Source organism: Strongylocentrotus purpuratus, unplaced genomic scaffold, assembly GCF_000002235.5.
Source record: "Strongylocentrotus purpuratus isolate Spur 01 unplaced genomic scaffold, Spur_5.0 spur5_scaffold_21, whole genome shotgun sequence".
Lineage (NCBI taxonomy): Eukaryota > Metazoa > Echinodermata > Echinoidea > Camarodonta > Strongylocentrotidae > Strongylocentrotus > Strongylocentrotus purpuratus.
The window spans coordinates 24,023,807-24,044,338 of NW_022145607.1; the positions used below are offsets into that span (position 1 = coordinate 24,023,807).

Genomic DNA, 20,532 nt, shown 5'->3' on the forward strand with positions numbered 1-20,532 from the left:
ACACTGTCAAAAAATAATAGTCGAAATAACTCAATAAAATTGAGGAAAAGAATGCCTTATTTTTATTAATTAATATTCCTACTGCATTCTTACAGTAAGAATTTACTTATTTTGCTGAATAAATTTTTACCCCGTTAAATCGAGTTACATTAACGGTAATAATTAAGTAATTTAATCATTTGTAATTAAAAAAAAGCTATGATAGGATTACATATTGCAACGTTTGGTACCCATCTATCTACAAAGTAACATCCACTAATCATCACTACTTCGATTAAGATTTAACCGTATATCTACCACCAATCACAAACTATTACATACCTCAATTCGACACATATTGAAAGGCTCCAAATTTTATATATCCTTGAAACAATAATTTATTCCATCTGGACTTGGGTAATCCAGATTCAAATCAAATTACATGCCAAATCCTTATAATTTGAGAACTCTCTCATTTATAGGGCTTATAGCCTCCACTGCTTTGCTTTTCTCATGGTATAGCCAACTATCACCTCCATCACACTTTATATGACATTTTCGCTGTATATTTAACTTTCTCATTTTCACTCCTTCGCTTTCCTCATTAAAGTATTTATGAAATCACTAAAGTAAATTCTCTCTTTCTCATGCAGTAGTAGAAAGACATCGCATTTATACAAACATTAACCAATACACTTAAATAATTAATTAATGATGCTTTTTGCAGTTGAAATGTAATCCATGTTTCTTTATTTGGCAATACAAATAAATGCACTGATAACAAATAAATAATTATTTACACAAAAGGTTGTCAATCACTTTTATAAATAACACAACTTGCAAAATATACAAATGTATATCATGCTGTTTGTTCTGACGTATAACTTTATACATGACATGGACCCTTTAAAAACGTATAAGTTTATACATCGTACAGACCATCCAAAAACGTATAATTTATACATCGTACAGACCATCCAAAACGTATAAATTTATACATCGTACAGACCATCCAAAACGTATAAGTTTATACATCGTACTGACCATCCAAAACGTATAAATTTATACATCGTACAGACCATCCAAAACGTATAAATTTATACATCGTACAGACCATCCAAAACGTATAAATTTATACATCGTACTGACCATCCAAAACGTATAAATTTATACATCGTACAGACCATCCAAAACGTATAAATTTATACATCGTACAGACCATCCAAAACGTATAAGTTTATACATGGATTTGGAGGGTGCGTGCCATGTATAAACTTATACATATAAACATACGTATAAACTTACACAGTGATCCTACAAATTGACCCTCTTAAAGTGATGTGAAACTTTAATATAATAACAAGGAGTAATTACAGCTGGAGTAAAAGCTTAACAATTTCCTCTGAAGTAGGCTCAATGCCACAACAACCACGACAATATATATGCGCTCTCCGAATACATGCACATTGATTCAAAAGAACTAACGATGAAACACCCGCGGCCAGTATTGCTACAGAGGATGCACATATGCAATTAAAGGTATTCAATATAATGATAATTGGTTACACAGAAAGTGCTCATGAATGGTATAACCAGGTGTAAGCAAACAGATACACGTCCAAAAATACAAGATTTAAAGTTGCTAATTCCATGAGTGGACACATGTGGACTTTACTCTGGTTGATTTAATTTAATAGAAATATTTTCTTGATAGTACCATAAAATATGAAAATCAGAAAAGCAATCAGCAAGGGATCAATATTGTACTTGAAGCAGTACATATTTATTACACTCTTAAGGCAATATCTCAAGAAATCTTGCTTGTTGAGGAATGGGATTTTCAGAGTGGCATCGTACATAATTACTAAACAATTGCCTATTTGTTTTCTATGTTTATTGATATAATAAATCAACTGTGCAAACAAAAACCCACAAAGTTCACATCCTCTCTAAAATGTTTTCTTTTACTTTGGTGGCATCGCGCATCAAATATCAAAGAACCAAGGCAGTTTAATAATTCTATTGACTATCCTTTGGAATCTGCCAGATGTTTGCATAAATTATCCTCAGTTTGGACTCCAGCTCTGATAATTCCTTGATTATAACTTTGAAGTATATGATCTTCCAACTACATCATTGATATCAACAACCGTCTTCTGATGCTTGGAAATGAGTTAGATCGAGTGTTTCATTTTGACAAGATGGTAACAAAATCAAGGGCCCAATAGTTGTGACCCGAGTTTTTATCCTTGATAAAATAATAATATGTGGGTTTTTGTGTTGATGCTTTAGAAAAATAAATAAGGTGACGAGTCACGTTCACCAACCCTGTGCCTTTGAAATTACCTTCAAAGTAATCAAGTTCACTTGGCAAGACAAAAATATGCTCTAATAAAAGATAATAATAATAATATTGCACTCTAGTATAGCGCTCATCTATATAGCAAGGTGCTCCTGCATGTATGTTACCTGACCTTAACTAGGCTACATATTTTGGTACAACATAGTTTGAGTGTAGTAAATGTATGTTAAGGTCTTGCCAAAGCTAGACCTTAGTGAAGTGGCCGAGATTTGAACCACATACATGTACCTAATGATCGGTAGTCCAGCCACCTATCTACTAAACTAAAAACACATCTACACATAGACTTAAATACTTGTATTAGATAGCTCAGAGAGTTGCTAAGGTGTGATTGGTCCACAGCATGTCAAGTGATATGGGGACTGCAATTTATTGTTAACAGTTCACGCCCGGTCATCTGGATGGTTATATTGACCAGCTGGTCAACGATAACAGTAGGAGCATACGCGCTTGAGCTAAGACAATGTATTCATGTATCAACAATATTCGTTATAACAGCTAAGCACAGAGAAGAAAGGCGAAGACAATGGATATCTACTGTAGATCAGACTCTATTAAACTGTTCGTGTTCAGACTTTCATGTAAAAACCATGACTTGGTCTTAATCAAGGTTATCTAATATTATAATAGATATTTCCTGTTATGTATGTAATACATATTCTTTAGCCTACCTAAAGGAGTTTTATTTTCCCTCATGAAAATACAACTCCAGCGGCCAAAAGAATGATATATAAACACCCTACCAGCCATATCTGTATAAAAATATTTACATAAAAACGTTAGTTTGTCACATATCTTAACAAGATTTTTCAGAACTAAATGAGGTAGTGATCGAGGTGAGGAAATGAGAGAAACAAAATGCACTAAGGTATAGAACACGTCTGGTCCATGCTTAATACTAGATCTGCATCTAGAATCTCCTCCGAGTCTGCAGCACCCATCATGGCCTCTATTTCTGTGCTGGACAGTGTTGTCTCCTCTACCATCCTCCCATTTCGTCCACATTCTGCTGCAACCCTTGCCAGCAGTCCTGAAAATATAATAGAGAAAAGAATATTTAATTTTGTTTGTCTGGTGAAGCTTGTGAAGAACCAAGTTATTAGACGCAACACTAGGTAAAGGGCTTTAACCACAGCAAACGAGCACCTAATTCCATACCAAATGCATTACATATTGTTCATTTTTGTATTTTACTTTGGTAAGTTCAATATGGAATGCTTTAGTAAAGTTCAGTCTGTCTTTGATTTTCAAAGCTGGTTTTCGAGTTAAATTTGCTCAACATCTCTTTATCAATACATTTCTACTTAAATGATAAACCCCCTTTTTTAAATTTTTGGTTGTCTTACTAAAATAATACTTTTACATTATCAATAAAAAAAAAAAAAGAAAAAAGCATAAACCCTTACTGAATGGGGCTATTTTGAAATTTGTAAGACTGGAGGGGGGGGGGGGGCCTCAGAGCCTACCCCTTAAGTAACCAATTTGGTGGCACTGACGTTTCAATTTTCTTGTTAGAATTTTTAAAATCTGATTTTATTTCTCGAAAATGGTATACACATATGAGTTATAGTTTAAATAGACCAATCTGAATGTCTCAAATTGTAATATCTATGGAAAGTATTTTTAAATAGTGAATATGTGAGCCATTGTTTAAAAACAATATATCTAACGATCGGTTCTAATAACCACCGTTTTAATTTCTCTCCTGGTGAGAATATATATAAAAAATCTCTGTTTGTAACCTATCTAAAATGTTTCATTCCAAATTGTTTTTGGTTTCAGAGTTTTTGAGAAGATATAAAGCTCTCTATATCTCTCTTGACTTGGATTTTTTTTAAATTATATGCTCACAATGTCATCTCAAGTCTTTAAGCTTTTACACAGTTCATTTCTTCTCAAACAGTTTTTATATGCCTTTTTTTTTGCATATTTTTCAATTCTTATGTATTTCAATGTTTTATGAACATTTTTTTTTTTTGCATTCTACTGGAAAACTGGAAGAAAAAAAAAAAAAAAAAAAAAAAAAAAAATCGGCTCGACCTTTTATCATGAAAGGTCTGATTTTCAACACCTCAGTGTCATAAGATTTATAACACTTGAAAAAAAAATCATGAAGCGCTAGCTATTGCTGAAAATGCAATGGGTTTGACAACAAAATTTGTCTGGGGGGGGGGGGGGGGCGCCATCTGAGACCTTTCCGGTAAAGTTAGGGTTAACACAAATTTCCGACAAGGCACAGGGTTGCTTATTGATATTGACCATGATTTTGCACGACCCCAAGTCTCGTGACTAAAATCTTTGTTGTGCAACACTGGGCAACTTTGATGCTATTAATGTCAGTTATTATGCGTCTAGAATTTATGGATAGTGAAAAATAGGTAATATATACTTGAATTGAAAAAAGCCAATTTGAATTTACACAATTTGGACGTTATTTCACAACTTTCCTTTCCTTACATTTTATTTTATTTTTGTATTCATGTTGCTTTATTGGTATCTCTATATATTTAATCTACCCATTTATTCTAAAACTGTATCATAATTTAATTGGATCTGTATATAGATAAAATGTCTTACCGTCTCCAACGTCAAGAACCACTTCATCAATAGAAGTGAAATGCTCCACTGCATATTGTAGAAGTCTGATCTTGATGGCATGTAGAGTTGGCTAGTGCCAGCACCCCTCCTCCTAGACTCGACAATACCATACATACTGCACAGACATTATGGTTGACATCTGTTGATAAAATATATATGCACATTTTATATGGCTACTTAGAACAGTATGAATAAGCCTTAATTTCCTATAGAAGTAAAACGAATATACATACATGTGATTTTTCACATGAGGCACAATTTCTTTTCAAACAGATACAATGTGATTTTTTTGAGTTCTGAATGCACCTTTTTCTTTAGGAATAAAAACCCAGACATTAGAAATGCATTTGTTTCACAATTACTCCGCAGTTGTCTAATTAATATAATTAGCTTGCTTTGGAGGTAATGTGTTTGAGATCACATGGCAAGCATCTTATCTTCATTTGTTCAGCATTAGTCAGCTATTATATGTTTTTTTTCCCCCAAAAGCATTCAGTAATCATTATTTTTTGAAGTTTTGAACATTCATTGTAAATGTCATTGGATTCTGTCAGAAGTTAATTTCTGTCATTACCAGAACTCAAGATTATATTTAAAATCCAAGTGATATAAACAAAAATTTATATGAATGTTGAGCTTCATAGGAGGATTTCTTAAGAAAGAATTTTCATTCAGATCGAGCAGCCAATCTAACACACTGGAAGTTATACGGTAACATTCTTTCTTAATAATTTATATTTTTTTAACACACACTGCAGCTATCTCATTATTACACAACCACAAAAACGTTTGTTATGTTGCTTTGAATACCGAAATAACAGTCAGCTTCATAAGATATTTAATAAAAGACATGGAACATGCATAGTTACCTTGAATATCTCCTACTGGGGACTGGACAATATGCAATATATGCACATCGTGTCGGGTATGTTGGCTGACCACTTTGGATATCGCTGTGATGTCCTTTGTCAGGAAGATTCTGGTAGTAGCCGATGGTGTTGAGGATAACTGGATATCCTGTAATATCAGAAATTCAAATAAAAAGGAAAGACATACAAATTAACTATAATTCTAATATGTTGAGCCCAGATAATATACACAATGCAAAGTTCTGGAAACTGTTTTTTTTTTTTATACCCTTTTCATAATTATCTGCAGCTTAACATTTGCTATGTTGAATCAAAATAGAAAAATCAAATTTGAAAATAGGATGAAATAGCATGTGGGTGCAGTTTTCCATGCCAGTCGTCTGGGCGAAAGTGCCATTGTACGTAATATATGACTTGTGGGAAAATTGCAATTTCTATGCCATGAATATAATTGTTTGTTTTTTGTTATCAATGACAAATTACCAATGATTTTTCATCAGCATAAGATCATTCTCCATGTAAATCCCTTAACCTTGAGTTCCTTATAGATTACAATATTACAACTTTGAGATATTTTAAACTCACAATTTTGAGATTTGTTTTATGTGAAATTCAGTTTACCTCTTTCAATTACCAAGTGCCTACAAATAAGTGCTTTGGAACCTTAAGAATATGGGACAATACCTCTTCTAGTTCTTGTATCATAAGGGCTGGGATGTCGTCTGCATTCATGTCCATGTCTCTCTTGGCCCTGCTGATGTGCTCCAGGAAGACCTCTGGGATGTTACCTTTTGTATACTTTTTACCTGAAAAAAAATACATATACATTGATCATAGAGCTCCGGAGTCAATTTGACCCCCCCCCCCCTCCCCCCACAATATCTTGGCCACAGAAGGTCTGATTGATGGGAAATTTTGCATGGACAGCAATGCACATGCAAAGAAATGTTGCTTTGATGTTTGTTTTTTAAAAAATCACTCATTTATTACTTTATTATAATTCATGCAAATTAAATTCCTATTTTAACACATTCAATAATATATCATTAAACAAGGCAAACGCCAAGCGTTGTCTTGCCTGCATCTTAGGCCCTATAAGCAGATCAGGAGGTGAATTTTGGGTTCTGGTAGTTTACTCTTTAGCAATAATGGAATCCCAAGGAAAGTCTGTTTTCCTTTTGACCTGTTGCCTTTGACCCACATTTGAACTTGACATGTTTTATAGAACAATTTAGAAAAGGCAGTATTTTGTACACAAACGTACTATGCAAAATGTCAATTGTGGCTAGACGTGTGGTTAAGTAATGTTGCATAACCTCTAGCATGGACTGTCCCAATTTTGGGGCAAATTTGGTCTCAAAAGTTGCGAGACAATAAAGTCATTGAAAGGCAGGTTGTGATTTGTAGCGGTTACGTGGCAGTCCTGGATTGTGTACGGGGAGGCAGGGGCCAAATTGACCCCCCCCCCCCCCCCAGTCAGAATAGTCAACCCTACTAGTTCATCTAAACTTTAAAATTTGGATTGATGGAGATACAGGATAGCAATTATTGTATATCTTGCTGGGGCTCAATATTCTCTTCAATAGACATTATACGAAGCCATGATTTGTGCATACCAACATAGGGTTCCAGGGCTGCTTCTGAAGTGAAGGTTGGGTATCTTTCTATCGCCTCTTCCCACGTCTTAGCCCCAACTCCCTTAGCAAACACGCTCTTCAGACTCTTCATTGCCTTCAGTTCATCGGCATCCGCCTTCATCTTTTTAACATTCAAAGACAAGGTCGCCTCCAGAAGAAGTGAATATCGCTCCTCTTCTGAGAGTCCTTGTAGCTTCATGAAACACTATAAAATAAGACAAATGAAAATAATAAGAGTAGTTATTAGTGCACGTGAAGTATTGTTGCTCACTGTCAGAAGACAAATTTTATTTGCATATATATGAACTATCAACTTTTTCAATCAAAGTCAATTCTTCTGCAAAGAATCCCCAATTCATCTATTGTTTGATTTGAATATGTAAAAAACTATTGCTTTAACCCTATTCTCACTTTGAGTGCAAGCTTAATGCGAAATATTGCAAGGACGTCAATACAGATTTGTTTTTATCACAAATTTGTTACTTTATTATAATTTATGCAAATTAGATACCTATTTTAACATATTCATTAATATTTCATTAAGTTATGAAGCTCAATCTCTTTTTTAAAGTTGCTGAATAGCATAGGCAACAATACTGAAATAATAAATAATGAAATTTCCGATCAATTCTTTTGTATTCTATTGTTTCATAAACTACTTATGTATCTATTGTTTTCATTTATATATGTGATTTTTTTCATGTTTCAAAAGTGTATCTTGAAAAGTTTCAAGACAAGTATGGTCAGGCAAAAAGACTAGAAGGCACAATTAACAGTGTTGTAAAGCAATTTAGGAAAAGCAGTATTTTGTACACGAACGTACCTATGCAAAAAGTTGATTTTATTGTTAATTTTTAGAACTCGGTCTCAAAAGTTGCGAGACAAACAAAAAAAGTCAGAAAAAGTCACCGGAAGCCGTGTCGCTATTTGCAGCCATTGCGCATCAGTCACAGATTTTGAACAGGAAATTGAACCCCCCCCCCCCCCCCCTCCAGTCAGAATAGGGTATCCGCCAATGGTGGCGCTATATTACTTTATTTACTTTGGTTGTGATGATTTGATAAACTCCTTATAGCGGCTGAATAAACCACAATTCTCATTTGCACAGAAAACATGTGGTATGTGTGACATCCAGTCCAGCTCAATTTTTGTATTTTTCATATAGCTCATTACTCAGCAATAATATACATTTTCTACCAAAAAGTTTTGAACATTCGCAAGTCAAGTTTTGTTCGATTCTATGAAGAAAAAAAATGCTTTCCTTCATTACTCAAGATGATATTTAAATGTGTAAAAAAAAAAAAAAAAAAAAATTTAAAGCTTACTTACACATTGTTTCAAATCCTTTCCAGTAGATTCTCTAGTTGCATCGAAAAGGAGAGTGGCTTTCCTGTAGCATCTGTTTGAATAACTAGCCAACTGGAAAGTTGGCTCGAGAGCCCTCAGTGCCTGTAAATTACAACAAAAAAAGAAATGGATAATATATGCTCTCATAACCAGTTTGATTCTGAACATTCCAATTCATTCACTGCAATCACCATTGCATTACATAATTCACCATATTGTAATATGACCCCTCAAGTTAAAATATAAGAAATGTTAGAACTTTTTGGCTAAAATTTATGTTTCCAACAGTCACTCTTGAAAGCTCGATCATCTCAAATCAATCATTGATTAAACTCCATTTTGTCATGTACATGTAAGTTGGCTGAATATAACAATAACCTTTTTATTGGGGGGTTGGGTGATGTTCATGAGTTTTTATGCTGAACATAAATCTAATTTAATGTCCGATTCATCGTTTCATTAAAAAAAAAACCTACTTCGCTACAAGTAAAAATAGAACATTGAATGAATTCAGCATTTTATCTAGATGAAAATGTCAGATGAAAATGTCAGCTCTAGTGTTTAGACTTACATTGAAGGAGCCATTTTTCCCAAGGGCTAGGGAACACTTGCGTCTTGTCGAGGCAGTCATAGTGCAGGGCTCATCCTCCACATCAAGGTTGTTGTCATCGTATAGAATTGACCTGCAGACAGCAACCTCCTCCTGCAAGCACGGCTTGTCTACAGCAGGTTGCCCACACCTATGCAGTGATGCCACTCTCAATGCCTCAACCTTGTCCAGGTTTTGGTACACCCTGCAGCGCCATCCACGAGATAGATGTTCATATCTAAAGCAATCAGAAAAAGTATATTGGTTATAGGATATTGAGATGGGTAGGATATAGAAACATGGTGTATATATGTATCATGCAGAATAAAATATTGGAAAAAAGCTTACACGGTATACCTTTCCATGCAGTCACACACTTTTTAAGAAAACAAATATGAACATGGTACACAAGGGAAATATTCTATGGGATTTTATTTGAGTCAGGGATCTAAAAATATTTTGTATTGTCCTTAATATACCCTTCATTGTATAACTATAAATGGAACACCTCTCTATTACCATTTTTCTTCCCAAATGGTACATTGACTACCTGGGTAGCATTTCTTTTATGTTACATGCTTCCACTACATATTTGTGGACTGCATAATAAATGGAGAAAAAAAAAAGACAAGTGATAAATGAATATGTTCTGTACATATAATATCGGTAAGTACATCACATAATCCCTTTAAAAATTTAACCTTTGTCTCATACACTGTAACTACAAAAAGAAACAAAAATAACATTAAAAAGCAATTGCAAAAACGGGTAACTTTTATAGAATAAAATACCTTTCATCGTCAACAAGATCCTTAGCTGCAAGAGCATAGCACACCCCTCCTAGGAGCTGGTAAGCTGTTCCAGAAGGGCCATCTACTGCGAGGACTGGAAGGACATGGGAGCTCTGGAAGTGGGTTGCTGCCTTCATCACGAACTGTTTGGCCTCCATCACTTCCTTCCTGGTACGTGGTCTCTGGAGATCCTTCTCGGGCTCCACAAGTTTTTTGAGGGAGATTTCAGAAATGCCTACATGTAAAGAAATAAAATTTCAGGTCAATGACACATTTTCAAAGATTGTGACATTTAAATCTTTAATGTTTATAAATAATATCCCCTGTGCAGAGAACAATCTACATTTTGAAAATGACACCAGGGGCCCGTTGCATAAAGACTTACTATTATGGTAACTTTGCCATTATGGTAACTACCATGGTAACCGGGCTCAGCAGCCAATCGAAATCAAGGTTTCTATGGTAGTTACCATAATAGTAAGTCTTTATGCAACGGGCCCTGATACATATTATTAGTAACTGGATCAAAACACACAGAGGCTCATCAGGGAAATTTTGTCCTAGAGCTATACAAAAAATATTCCTATAGCCCTTTTCAATTCAATCTCATTTTGCCTTATGTGGAAAATGCAACATATGAACATTGTTTTGGGGAATTGGCAATTAATCATTTTTCAACTTTATTTTGGTTTTAATCAGCAGTTGGCCATTTTACCTTCCCTGTGGCTATTGCAGAGGGGCATTAAATAATCAATTTGGCCCCAAACATGTACTTCATAAACAATAAGAAAAAGGAGATTGTAGTTTTGATGAAAAAAATGGAAATATTTGTGGTATTTGTATAGGAGTCCATTTAAAAATTGTTTGAAGTTATACAAAATCAAATAATAAAAGTGGAATGTCCCAATTTTATCAGGCTTTCAGTGCTGTTATATTGATAAACTATTTTGTACACATTCTCTCCATGATATTTGCATTTCTCTTTGATTTAAAAACTGCCAATCAATAACATCACATTTAAACTTAGTGATATCATGTAGAGAGAAATGTTGTACGTCTGGAATTATTAGTGAAATGAATTTTGTAAAAGAATGGAACACAAACTAACCTTGACATTTTTGTTCAATTGCTGCATCTGAATTCTCCGCCGAATGTTCAGAAGTCTTGTTTCGTCTCTTACGTTCTGGTGGAGTTCCGTCGCTGCTAGATCCAGAACTGCTACGTTTTTGCCTCGATTGTGTGTAAGATTGAGAAGGAAGGAGTTCTTCCTCTGATGACGGAAATGAATAGATCATGTCGTCATTAACGATCGCCATCACTGACAAAACATCGGTCAGGCTGTTCTCCGTTTTTTTCAAAGTCTTTGCCATGTTTGTGACACTCATTTGGCAAAACTTTGCCTGTGTAGAAAGACCATTACTAAAACAGACCTGGGAAGAAAGTAAATCGGACAAATACAGGCATTAATATAAGCTGCTTAATGAAATTATATTCATTTTGCTTTGACAACCTCACACAAAGATTATAAGGGATACAGTTGAATGTTCTACATGTTTGCCTAGAACTAGAAATATCACCGAAAGTGATTAATACTCACTCCCCATGTGTGTGCACGAAAAATGAAGAAGTGGTTTGATATATACAAGATTTTACAGATTTATTGCAATAATAGACCATTACCATGGCAACACACTTTCCGACACATTAAAAAATGTGTCTTGCACATAATCAACTCAAGACCAATATTTGTGCGAAATTTAATGAGCATTGCTCGAAAAATGAAGAAGTGGTTTGATCTGCAAGATTTTACAGATTTATTGCAATAACAGACCATTACCAATGCAACGCACTTTCCGACACATTAAAAAAAATGTCTTGTACATAATCAACTGGAGACCAATATGTGTGCCGAGTTTCATGAGCATTGCTCAAAAAAATGAGGAAGTATACATGTATATAGTTCGATCCACGAGATTTTCCCCCGATATATTACAATAATATGCCGTTCCCATGGCAACGCAGTATCCAACACAGTAAAAAAGTATGTCTTGCACATCTCCATCCTAAGACCAATATGTGTGCCAAGTTTCATGATCATTGCTCAAAAAATGAGGAAGTAGTTCGATCCACAAGATTTGCAACAGACTGACCGACTGACCGCCCGACAACCCGACCGTACGCCAATTCCTATGTACATGTATACCCCCTTCAAACTTCTTTTGGCGGGGGAACATGCAAAAAAAGATCCCTTTTTCCTTGAATGCCAATTTTTACTCATATTTCTTTGTTGTACATGTACATGTAGCTAGGGTAGATATGTTTTGCATAATATACAAATTACAATTCCCCTTGAGAAATCAAGAGTGAAGTTGTAGTCTGCCTGATGATCGTGTCATGTAACATACAACAAATGTGCATGCACAGGACATTCAGAAACTTTTAGTAAGTCGATTTCCTCCGAAATGTACAAACAGTACAGACTATATACCTCTATGTTTAGAGAAACAACCTATATTTTGCACTCTCATTAATTAGATGAATTTTCATTAATACAATTGCGATACAAGTATGGGATGTATAACTTTCAACAGTTTGCACTGCGGTAGAGTTTAGATTCTGCCCTCGTTATAAAGGAGAATAAACTCCTCAGAGACAATTGAATTGTAAGAATGCAGAAAATTAAAGTAACATAAATGTCAGTGAAATTAAGTTGAAGCAAAAACAGTCAATTAATGAGTAAAGACGTGAATTTAAAAAAAAGTTATGATTACTAATGTTTAATATGGAGATCATACATGAAAAACTTTCCAATTTCTTTTGCAGATATTGCACTAAAATCACCTCTTTTATAGGAGGACTTGGACAAAAATTCTGTTCTATGAATTGACTGAGGAAAAAAATGAAATTCACATATTTTTGTACATGTGGGAGAGTTCTCCTTGTATGACATCACAAAAAGTGACTGCGTTGCCAATATGAGATATTCCATGTCATCAGTGATTGAAACTTTTAATGGTGCACCATCCTCTCAGGTTGGCTAGCACTAGGTGGGTAGTCCAGTAATATGGCATAAAGCTAGTCTTGATACCTTTACAATACATTGTACATTTCAGTATAAATTATACCTGTATAATTGGATTTATAATGGAAAACAGGAATGTATGGAAGGGCATTGTACTAATTTGTTACAAGTTTGGTAACATATTTGTGGTATGAATGTCATAAAGAATAGAGGAAAAATTTGTAATCATTTAAGTGTGCATATATTATAAGACTACATTATCAGGATGCTGCATTCTAGGTTAGGAGCCTGGACAGTTCGAGTACCACCGGTACGATTTCAGGACTCAATTATGTATACAGTTCTGTTTCTGTCCCGTTTAAAGCCAGTATAACCTATAGCACCCTTGTAAGGACCATCTGCATAAGTAAGTCGTGAACTATTATATAAATAGTGTATACTCTATCATACAATAATGAATTATATGTCCGACTAAATTACTAAATTATCCTGAGTCAAAATAAACCTGCACGAGGGATAATTTAGTATTTGGAGTTCATAGTCCAGTATTTATAGTGTACATGATAGAACATTCACTATTTATTATAGTAAATAGACTCCTAAATACAAACCCCCCTCCCATTCATGAATTTCAGATTTCTCCAAAAAGGGAATTAAAAAAAACATTCTTTAGAGAATTCTAGATGTGTTTGTTTTTTTTTGTTTTTGAGAATCCTGAAATTCTGAAGAAAATTTTTTTTGGAGACTTTTTTATTTTGTTTGTTTTTGTTGAGAATTCAGAATACTTTCTTTCTTTCAAGAATTCATAAACTTTCATAATACAATATGCTGATTTACAGAAATACATTGTCAATCGCTATGTCAAAAGGTATAAGACTAACTTTGAATGTCGCCCAGTACATAGTCTAGCTAGGTTAATCCTCTTTTAAATATCTCTTTAAAAAATCTAATCTAATCTAAGATGGTTAATGTCAGCTTAAAGCTTAAAGGGAAATTGAATCTTTCATAGAAATTTGGTTTGGATGAATGTAGAAAAATCAAACAAATATGAGTTTTTAAAAGTATATACAAGTATGGAGACCCTCCCATTGGCAATGTGACCATGTATGTATGACTTAGTGGGGAAACTTTCAGTTTGTTAGGTATACTTTCCTACATGTAAGTTCCATGTTTAACCAACATTGGCCATTTAGAAAAAAAAGTACTTTGTATAAAAAAAACACTCTCTGCATCATCACATCAAATACAAAAAATACAACACAAGGACAACAAAGCGCGTAGCAAGCCCTCGCTGGAAACAAACGGCATAATACATCAGAACAAGTTACATGTACGTCCATTAGACGGAATTAAGTTACTGACATCTGGGGATTGAATGAAAAGAAAGTTTACTACTTTACGGAATAACCCAAGACATTTGACCTTTGACCTAATGTACATTATTCCAAAATCAAATTTAGGCTGTATTTGATACCATGCATGTACCTTCATATCAAATTTCATGAAAATCTGTCAAACATTTTAAATTATCAAACGGAAACCAGTACGTGTTCACAAGATTTGTTACAGGCGGACGGAAGGACGGACAGTAGCGTTACTATTTTCCCCTCAGATTTCCTCCGCAAGGGGATTATCTGACAAACATTACTAAAGTTATCGAATGGCAGGGGCCGCGGAGCCGCGGGGATTAAGGGGGGCTGCAGCCCCCCACTTTTTTCAGTAGACGTGTACAAAAACGCGAAAATGACTATAAGATTGTGCTTTTTTGCATGATCCGCCCCCCCCCCCCCCACTTTCAAAAAACGCTCCGCGGCCCCTGAATGGAAACCGCATATTCAGATGCATAGTAAGCTATTTTGCATATTTAATGAGCTATGACCTTTGACTTAAATACTCTGAAATCAAACTTAATAGGCTGTATGTTTATACAATATGTACAGTACCTTCATACCATATTTTATAAAAATCCATTAAAGGGGAAGTCCACCCTGAACTTAAGTTGTTTTTAATAAAAGCAGAACAGTGAGAGAAACATATCAGTGAAGGTTTGACGAAAATCCGACAAAGGATACAAAAGTTATGAATTTTTAAAGTTTTCATTTTGTGACGACGTCACATGCGAGCTGCTCTCCTATACGTTGTGTACTGTAAATTCCATAAATTGCCATTTTCTCAGAAAAATAATAATTATTTTACCTGTGCATTCGATATATTATCAGACACATGCTTTTATACACGCCTCTATGAAATAGATCCATTCCTTCATCAAGAACCATGAAAAGGGGGCAATTTATGGAAATTACAGTACACAACATATGGAAGAGCAGCTCGGAAGTGACGTCACAAAATTAAAAATTTAAAATTCATAACTTCGTTATCCTTTGATGGATTTTCGTCAAACCTTCAATGATATGTTTCTCTCATTCTTCTGCTTTTATTAAACCCAACTTAATTTCAGGGTGGACTTCCCCTTTAAACATCGAACGGAAACCACACTTTCGCATATTTAAAGACTTATGACCTTTGACCTACATACTCCAAAATCAGACTCAGGCTGTATTTTGATCCATGTACCTTCATACCAAATTTCATTAAAATAAGTCAAACATTACCGGTACTTAAGCTATCGAACGGAAACTACATTTTAACATATTTAAAGACTTATGACCTTTGACATATATACTCCGAAATCAAACTCGGGCTGAATTTTGATTCCATGACGTCATACCAAAATTCATTAAAATCCATTGAACTTTACTAAAGTTAACGAACTGAAGCCATAATTTGCTATTTTCGCATATTTAATGAGCTATGACCTTTGACCTACATACTCTAAAATCGACCTTAGGCTGTACTTTATACCATGCATGCACCTTCAAATCAAATTTTATTAAACTCTGCAAAACACATCTACAGTTATCAAAAGAAAACCATTTGTTATGGAAGCACGGAAGTAAGGATGGACGGCAGCTTTACTATATCCCCTCTGACTTCATCCGCGAGGGGATAATAAAGTCTTCCACTATGTGTCAGGTATGTTTTAGCTATGTGACTCGACTGGACACACAAAATATGGGTAAACTAATTGAAGTTAGAGAAACCAATCAGTGAAGGTTTTGAATGAGTCAGAAATATTCAACAGGAAAGTCTACACAAATAATATATATTGATTTTTATGAATAAGCAGAAAAATCAGGTTGACAGCTTGATGATAGTTATCTGACAAAATCTGAAAACGGATTATAAGCAATGTTATACAAATTTTAATTTCCAATCAAACAAAAATCTACAACTCTGTGACGGACATGTAACTTAAAAATTCTTATCACATTTTTGTAGACGTTTCCATGGTAGTTGATAAAGTAAAAAATCTAAAAGTGTGTGAAAACATATGGCACAGGCATGAATAAATTGTGTTCAAGAAATTATGAATTCATTCAATTTTAGCACACAATAAAAGTTCATCGCAGAGTTTTAATTTGGGTTTAAAAAAAACTTTGTAATAAATCCTTTATCAAATATTCACCAAACTTTTACTGATAATTACTAGATCTAGCTAGCTTGGGTCGGCTCCCAAGACGAAAATCCAATTGGATATCTCTCTGCACACCTGGATCTGTGCGATTGTTAATTAAAGAACCAAACATGAACTCAATCACTTTTCTAGCAATATTTTGAATTACATCCTGGGATACAAAAAGCTTTGAAGATATTTTGATTAAAAATTATATTGAAGGAAATTAATTTTTCCTGGCTCATTATATAATTTCATATGTTATGCAGATGCAGAGAGTTTGAAACCCTATATTAGTTTACCCAGATCTACATGTATTCATAGATCCATTTTTGCATATGGCATGTAAGTTTTTGCTGTGATTAGATGAAATAAAATTCATCGTTTTTGTAAATATTTTTTGTGTACATGTGTAACAGGGATATAATTGGTTACATTTATACTGGTCACAAGAAATAATTTGGTGGAGGCTAGGCTTCAAGACTTGGTCGCTAGTAGACAGTCAGCCGAACTGTCTCATGACCTGAACCAAGTCTGAATTTGATGTGATTTCAGTTTAAATAGAGACCTCTACCTAGATTTATAGTTGAGATCTCAATCACGATGGAGTAATAATTAATGGTTTAATGCTCTGTCAAACTCATTTCACATAGACTCTATTTGACCTCAACCAGAATATTTCTTTACATAGTGACAACTAGTGTCTTTGAACAACAAAATAGCAGACACAACTTACTTACTACTGACGTTAAGTTTTAATTGGCTTAGTCTAGATCTAATCTACTTAACTTAGACACTATAAAATAATATATATTCTAAGCCCGGGTCACATGCAACCAGCTCAACCAAACCAGTCCCAGCAAGCTACTATAGACTCTACTAGTACTAGTAGTACGACTATAGTGCTAGAATAGATAAGTGATATACATAAAAAAATAGGTCTAACACTAGTTTGTTAAACCGAACTTAGAGATCTGAGATAAATAGATAACTGAACTGACAGTTAACTGTTGTTGAGTTAAAGTTAGATCTTAATCCCTACGTTGAAAGTCTACGTTGCACTTGCACTTGCAGGCAGTGCTGCACACCATTTGAAATGATTTCATTTGCACTTGTCCAACAGTTAGAATGTCTATCAATCATGTCTTGACTTGCATTGTTGCAAGGTTGCATTTTTTTAAAGAGTAACCATGTCAGAAACACGAACTGCAGATTATTCTAGTAGGTTATGTAAGTTTCTCACCTGTATGCTGTCTTCAGTAGATGAAGTGGTAGCGACGCAAATCATGCTGATGACGTCGGGAAACTCGACATTCCTGTTTCGGCTGAATGCCCTCCGTCCATTCACTATCAGGAACAACTGGTTCTGCTTTCGCTCAAGCCACCACATGTTGAACTAATATAGTCTGGATCAAGGCACTTTTAACGAATCGACGATATCGATGACTTTTTCGAGCAAAATAGATGCTTACTAAACTAAAATGCCAACTAACTATATAATAGAGGAATGTTTGAGTATCTATACAAGTCGTCAAGGCAAGCTTAAACTGACAGAAAGCGAAGTGAATACTCTAGACTATTAGAGAGATTAGTAATGCTTTAAACACGACGGGGCGAATGCAGACTATTCATATGCAAATGAGTCTACACTATACCAATATAAGCCCTCGATCTATCACTTGTTATGCAAATTTTCGCACGCGACCATTGCCGATTGGTGTTTCGTTGTGAATGGGGGACAGGAAGTGTACCCCTTTGTTTATTTTGTTATGTAAAATAGAAGAGCTCAGTATCATCATCTAATTTCTTGAAGGCAAGCATGTAATCCCCAGGCACGCAGTGAACTTATTGTTGTTTTGTGATGGGGGGGGGGGGGGGGGGGGGGGGGGGTTACTAGTTTGTCAAATAAATTGTAACTATAGCTGTGATATGCCAGTGCATAGCTTAATCAAATCGTTCATTGTAAACAGCATGTCATTTTTATTTTCAATTTTCAATGTAGTTTCAAAGCAAATTGGAAACATTTCGGCGATCCCTCATTTTCTTTTAAAGTTGACTCATAATACCATGGAGGACTAAGAGCTAGGAAGATAATTATGTTATGCCTTCATGACTGCATATTTTTCTCGCTTAGTTTTAGACAATTGCAGGCAGCAACCAAACAAGAAAGAAATTAATTTAATGATTTAGTTATTTGGCGCCCCATTTATAAATCATATCATATTTGACTCACTTTGGATGACTGGGCCGAGGTTTATTTATTACCCCAAAAGTATATGCGCCTAATCTTAGTCTCACATAGTGAGACATTTCTAAAAGAAGAAGAAGAAAAAAAAAGAAGGAGAAGAAGAAGGAGAGGAAAAAGAAGAATTAAGAAGAAAAAGTTCAGAATTACAGAAGAAAACGGCGAAAGTCACACTCAAGTGACTGCGAGCAAGACTAGCTCTCTCAAACTGTTAAACAACCATTTCGGTTTTATGAATGGGGTGACAGAGCGTGGTCCAAGTACCCCTTTGTTTGTTACGTAACATAGGAGAGCCCAGAAAACATAATCCTAGACTTGTTGTTGAAGTTGTTTTTGTAATGACTTCATGTGTCAAGTTTAACTTATAATTGTAACAATGTGTCACAATCCTCTGGTTATCATTATTATCTATTATTCTACTTCTACTCCGATCCTAAACTAAAACCGTACGTGATTTACAACTATTCATATTACTACTGTCAGGCGGCGGGGGGGGGGGGGGGGGGGGGGGGGCATAAACCCAAATTTAATTTATAAAGTGCCCCAAAACGGGTACGAACAGGATTCCCCCCCCCCCCCCTCGAGAACAAACACACACCATCAAGGCGGAGTAACAGAGGCTGATTTCAAAGCAAAAATCATAATTTAAAAACTTTGTTGGCCGTTGATCCCTCATTTTAAAAGAACAGCGGTGGATCCAGGATTTGGAAATAGAGGGGGTGCAGACGGCAAATTTGAATAAAGAGGGGGCGCAGAAGGAAATTTTCTTAGTATGTTCAATGTGTGATTCTCAACAACAAGAAAGAAAGGAGGGGCTTGCGCCCTCTTGCGCCCCCTGCATGGATTCGTCACTGTAAGAATAGGTCTAAGCAACAACAAACATGTTAGTTAAACCTTCACTTCCAACACTTTTTATAATTTAATTTTGGAGCCCATTCGTTAAATTCATTTTCTTATAATCTCCTTTAAATCTGCCCCTGATATATTTGAATGCATAATGCGGGCTTCATTTTTTTTCCCCTGAAGACCTAAAATTTGACCCGTGTTAAAATATATTATGAGGAGGGGGGGGGGGGTGCTCAATCCGAGACCCATCCAAAATAAGCTAGGCTCAGTGATATCTAAACTCCACCGTAAAAACCACCCCCCCCCCCCAAAAAAAAAAAAAAAAAAAAAAAAAATCGAAATGAAGTCATGCGAGCTGTTTTTTTTGTTGTGTTTTTGATAAAAGAATGATATCTGAGCTCCCCCCCCCCCCAATATTTTGGGGGAACTCATCACACGGGTGGAAATGTTATCCTTTTTTGGGAGGATCGAGAGAGGAGCTCAATGATAATCGATTCCCAACAAAAATATGGTAGACACAATGATATCTGAGCCCCCCCCCCCCCCTCAAAAAAAAAAAAAATTGGGAGAGGGCTCAGTAATATTTGAGCCACACCAAAATTATAAGTGGCTTAGAGATAACTGTCCCCCACCAAAAAAAATTGGTGGTTGTTCAATTAATGTCTGAGCCACCCCCCCCCCCCTCCGCACACACCCCTCTGAAAGATAGAAGGGGCAGGCTTAACCCCAAATC

At 35.2% G+C, this 20,532-nt stretch overlaps 1 protein-coding gene and 1 long non-coding RNA gene across 2 annotated transcripts; both read right to left on the reverse strand.

Moving 5' to 3' along the window:
- Nucleotides 1-1,727: 1,727 nt before the first annotated feature.
- On the reverse strand, nt 1,728-4,975 carry LOC115928312. The gene is made up of 2 exons (XR_004066011.1): nt 4,919-4,975; nt 1,728-3,371 (listed from the first exon to the last, which is right to left on the reverse strand). It is a non-coding gene; the product is annotated as an uncharacterized LOC115928312 (long non-coding RNA).
- Nucleotides 4,976-5,009: 34 nt separating this feature from the next.
- LOC115927910 lies at nt 5,010-19,434 on the reverse strand. The gene is made up of 10 exons (XM_030994253.1): nt 17,952-19,434; nt 11,281-11,602; nt 10,173-10,407; nt 9,364-9,619; nt 8,775-8,894; nt 7,425-7,650; nt 6,493-6,614; nt 5,809-5,956; nt 5,065-5,078; nt 5,010-5,030 (listed from the first exon to the last, which is right to left on the reverse strand). The coding sequence occupies exons 1-10, from the start codon at nt 18,096-18,098 to the stop codon at nt 5,010-5,012; spliced, it is 1,611 nt and encodes a 536-aa protein (XP_030850113.1). The 5' UTR covers nt 18,099-19,434.
- Between the last annotated feature and the right edge of the window lie 1,098 nt (nt 19,435-20,532).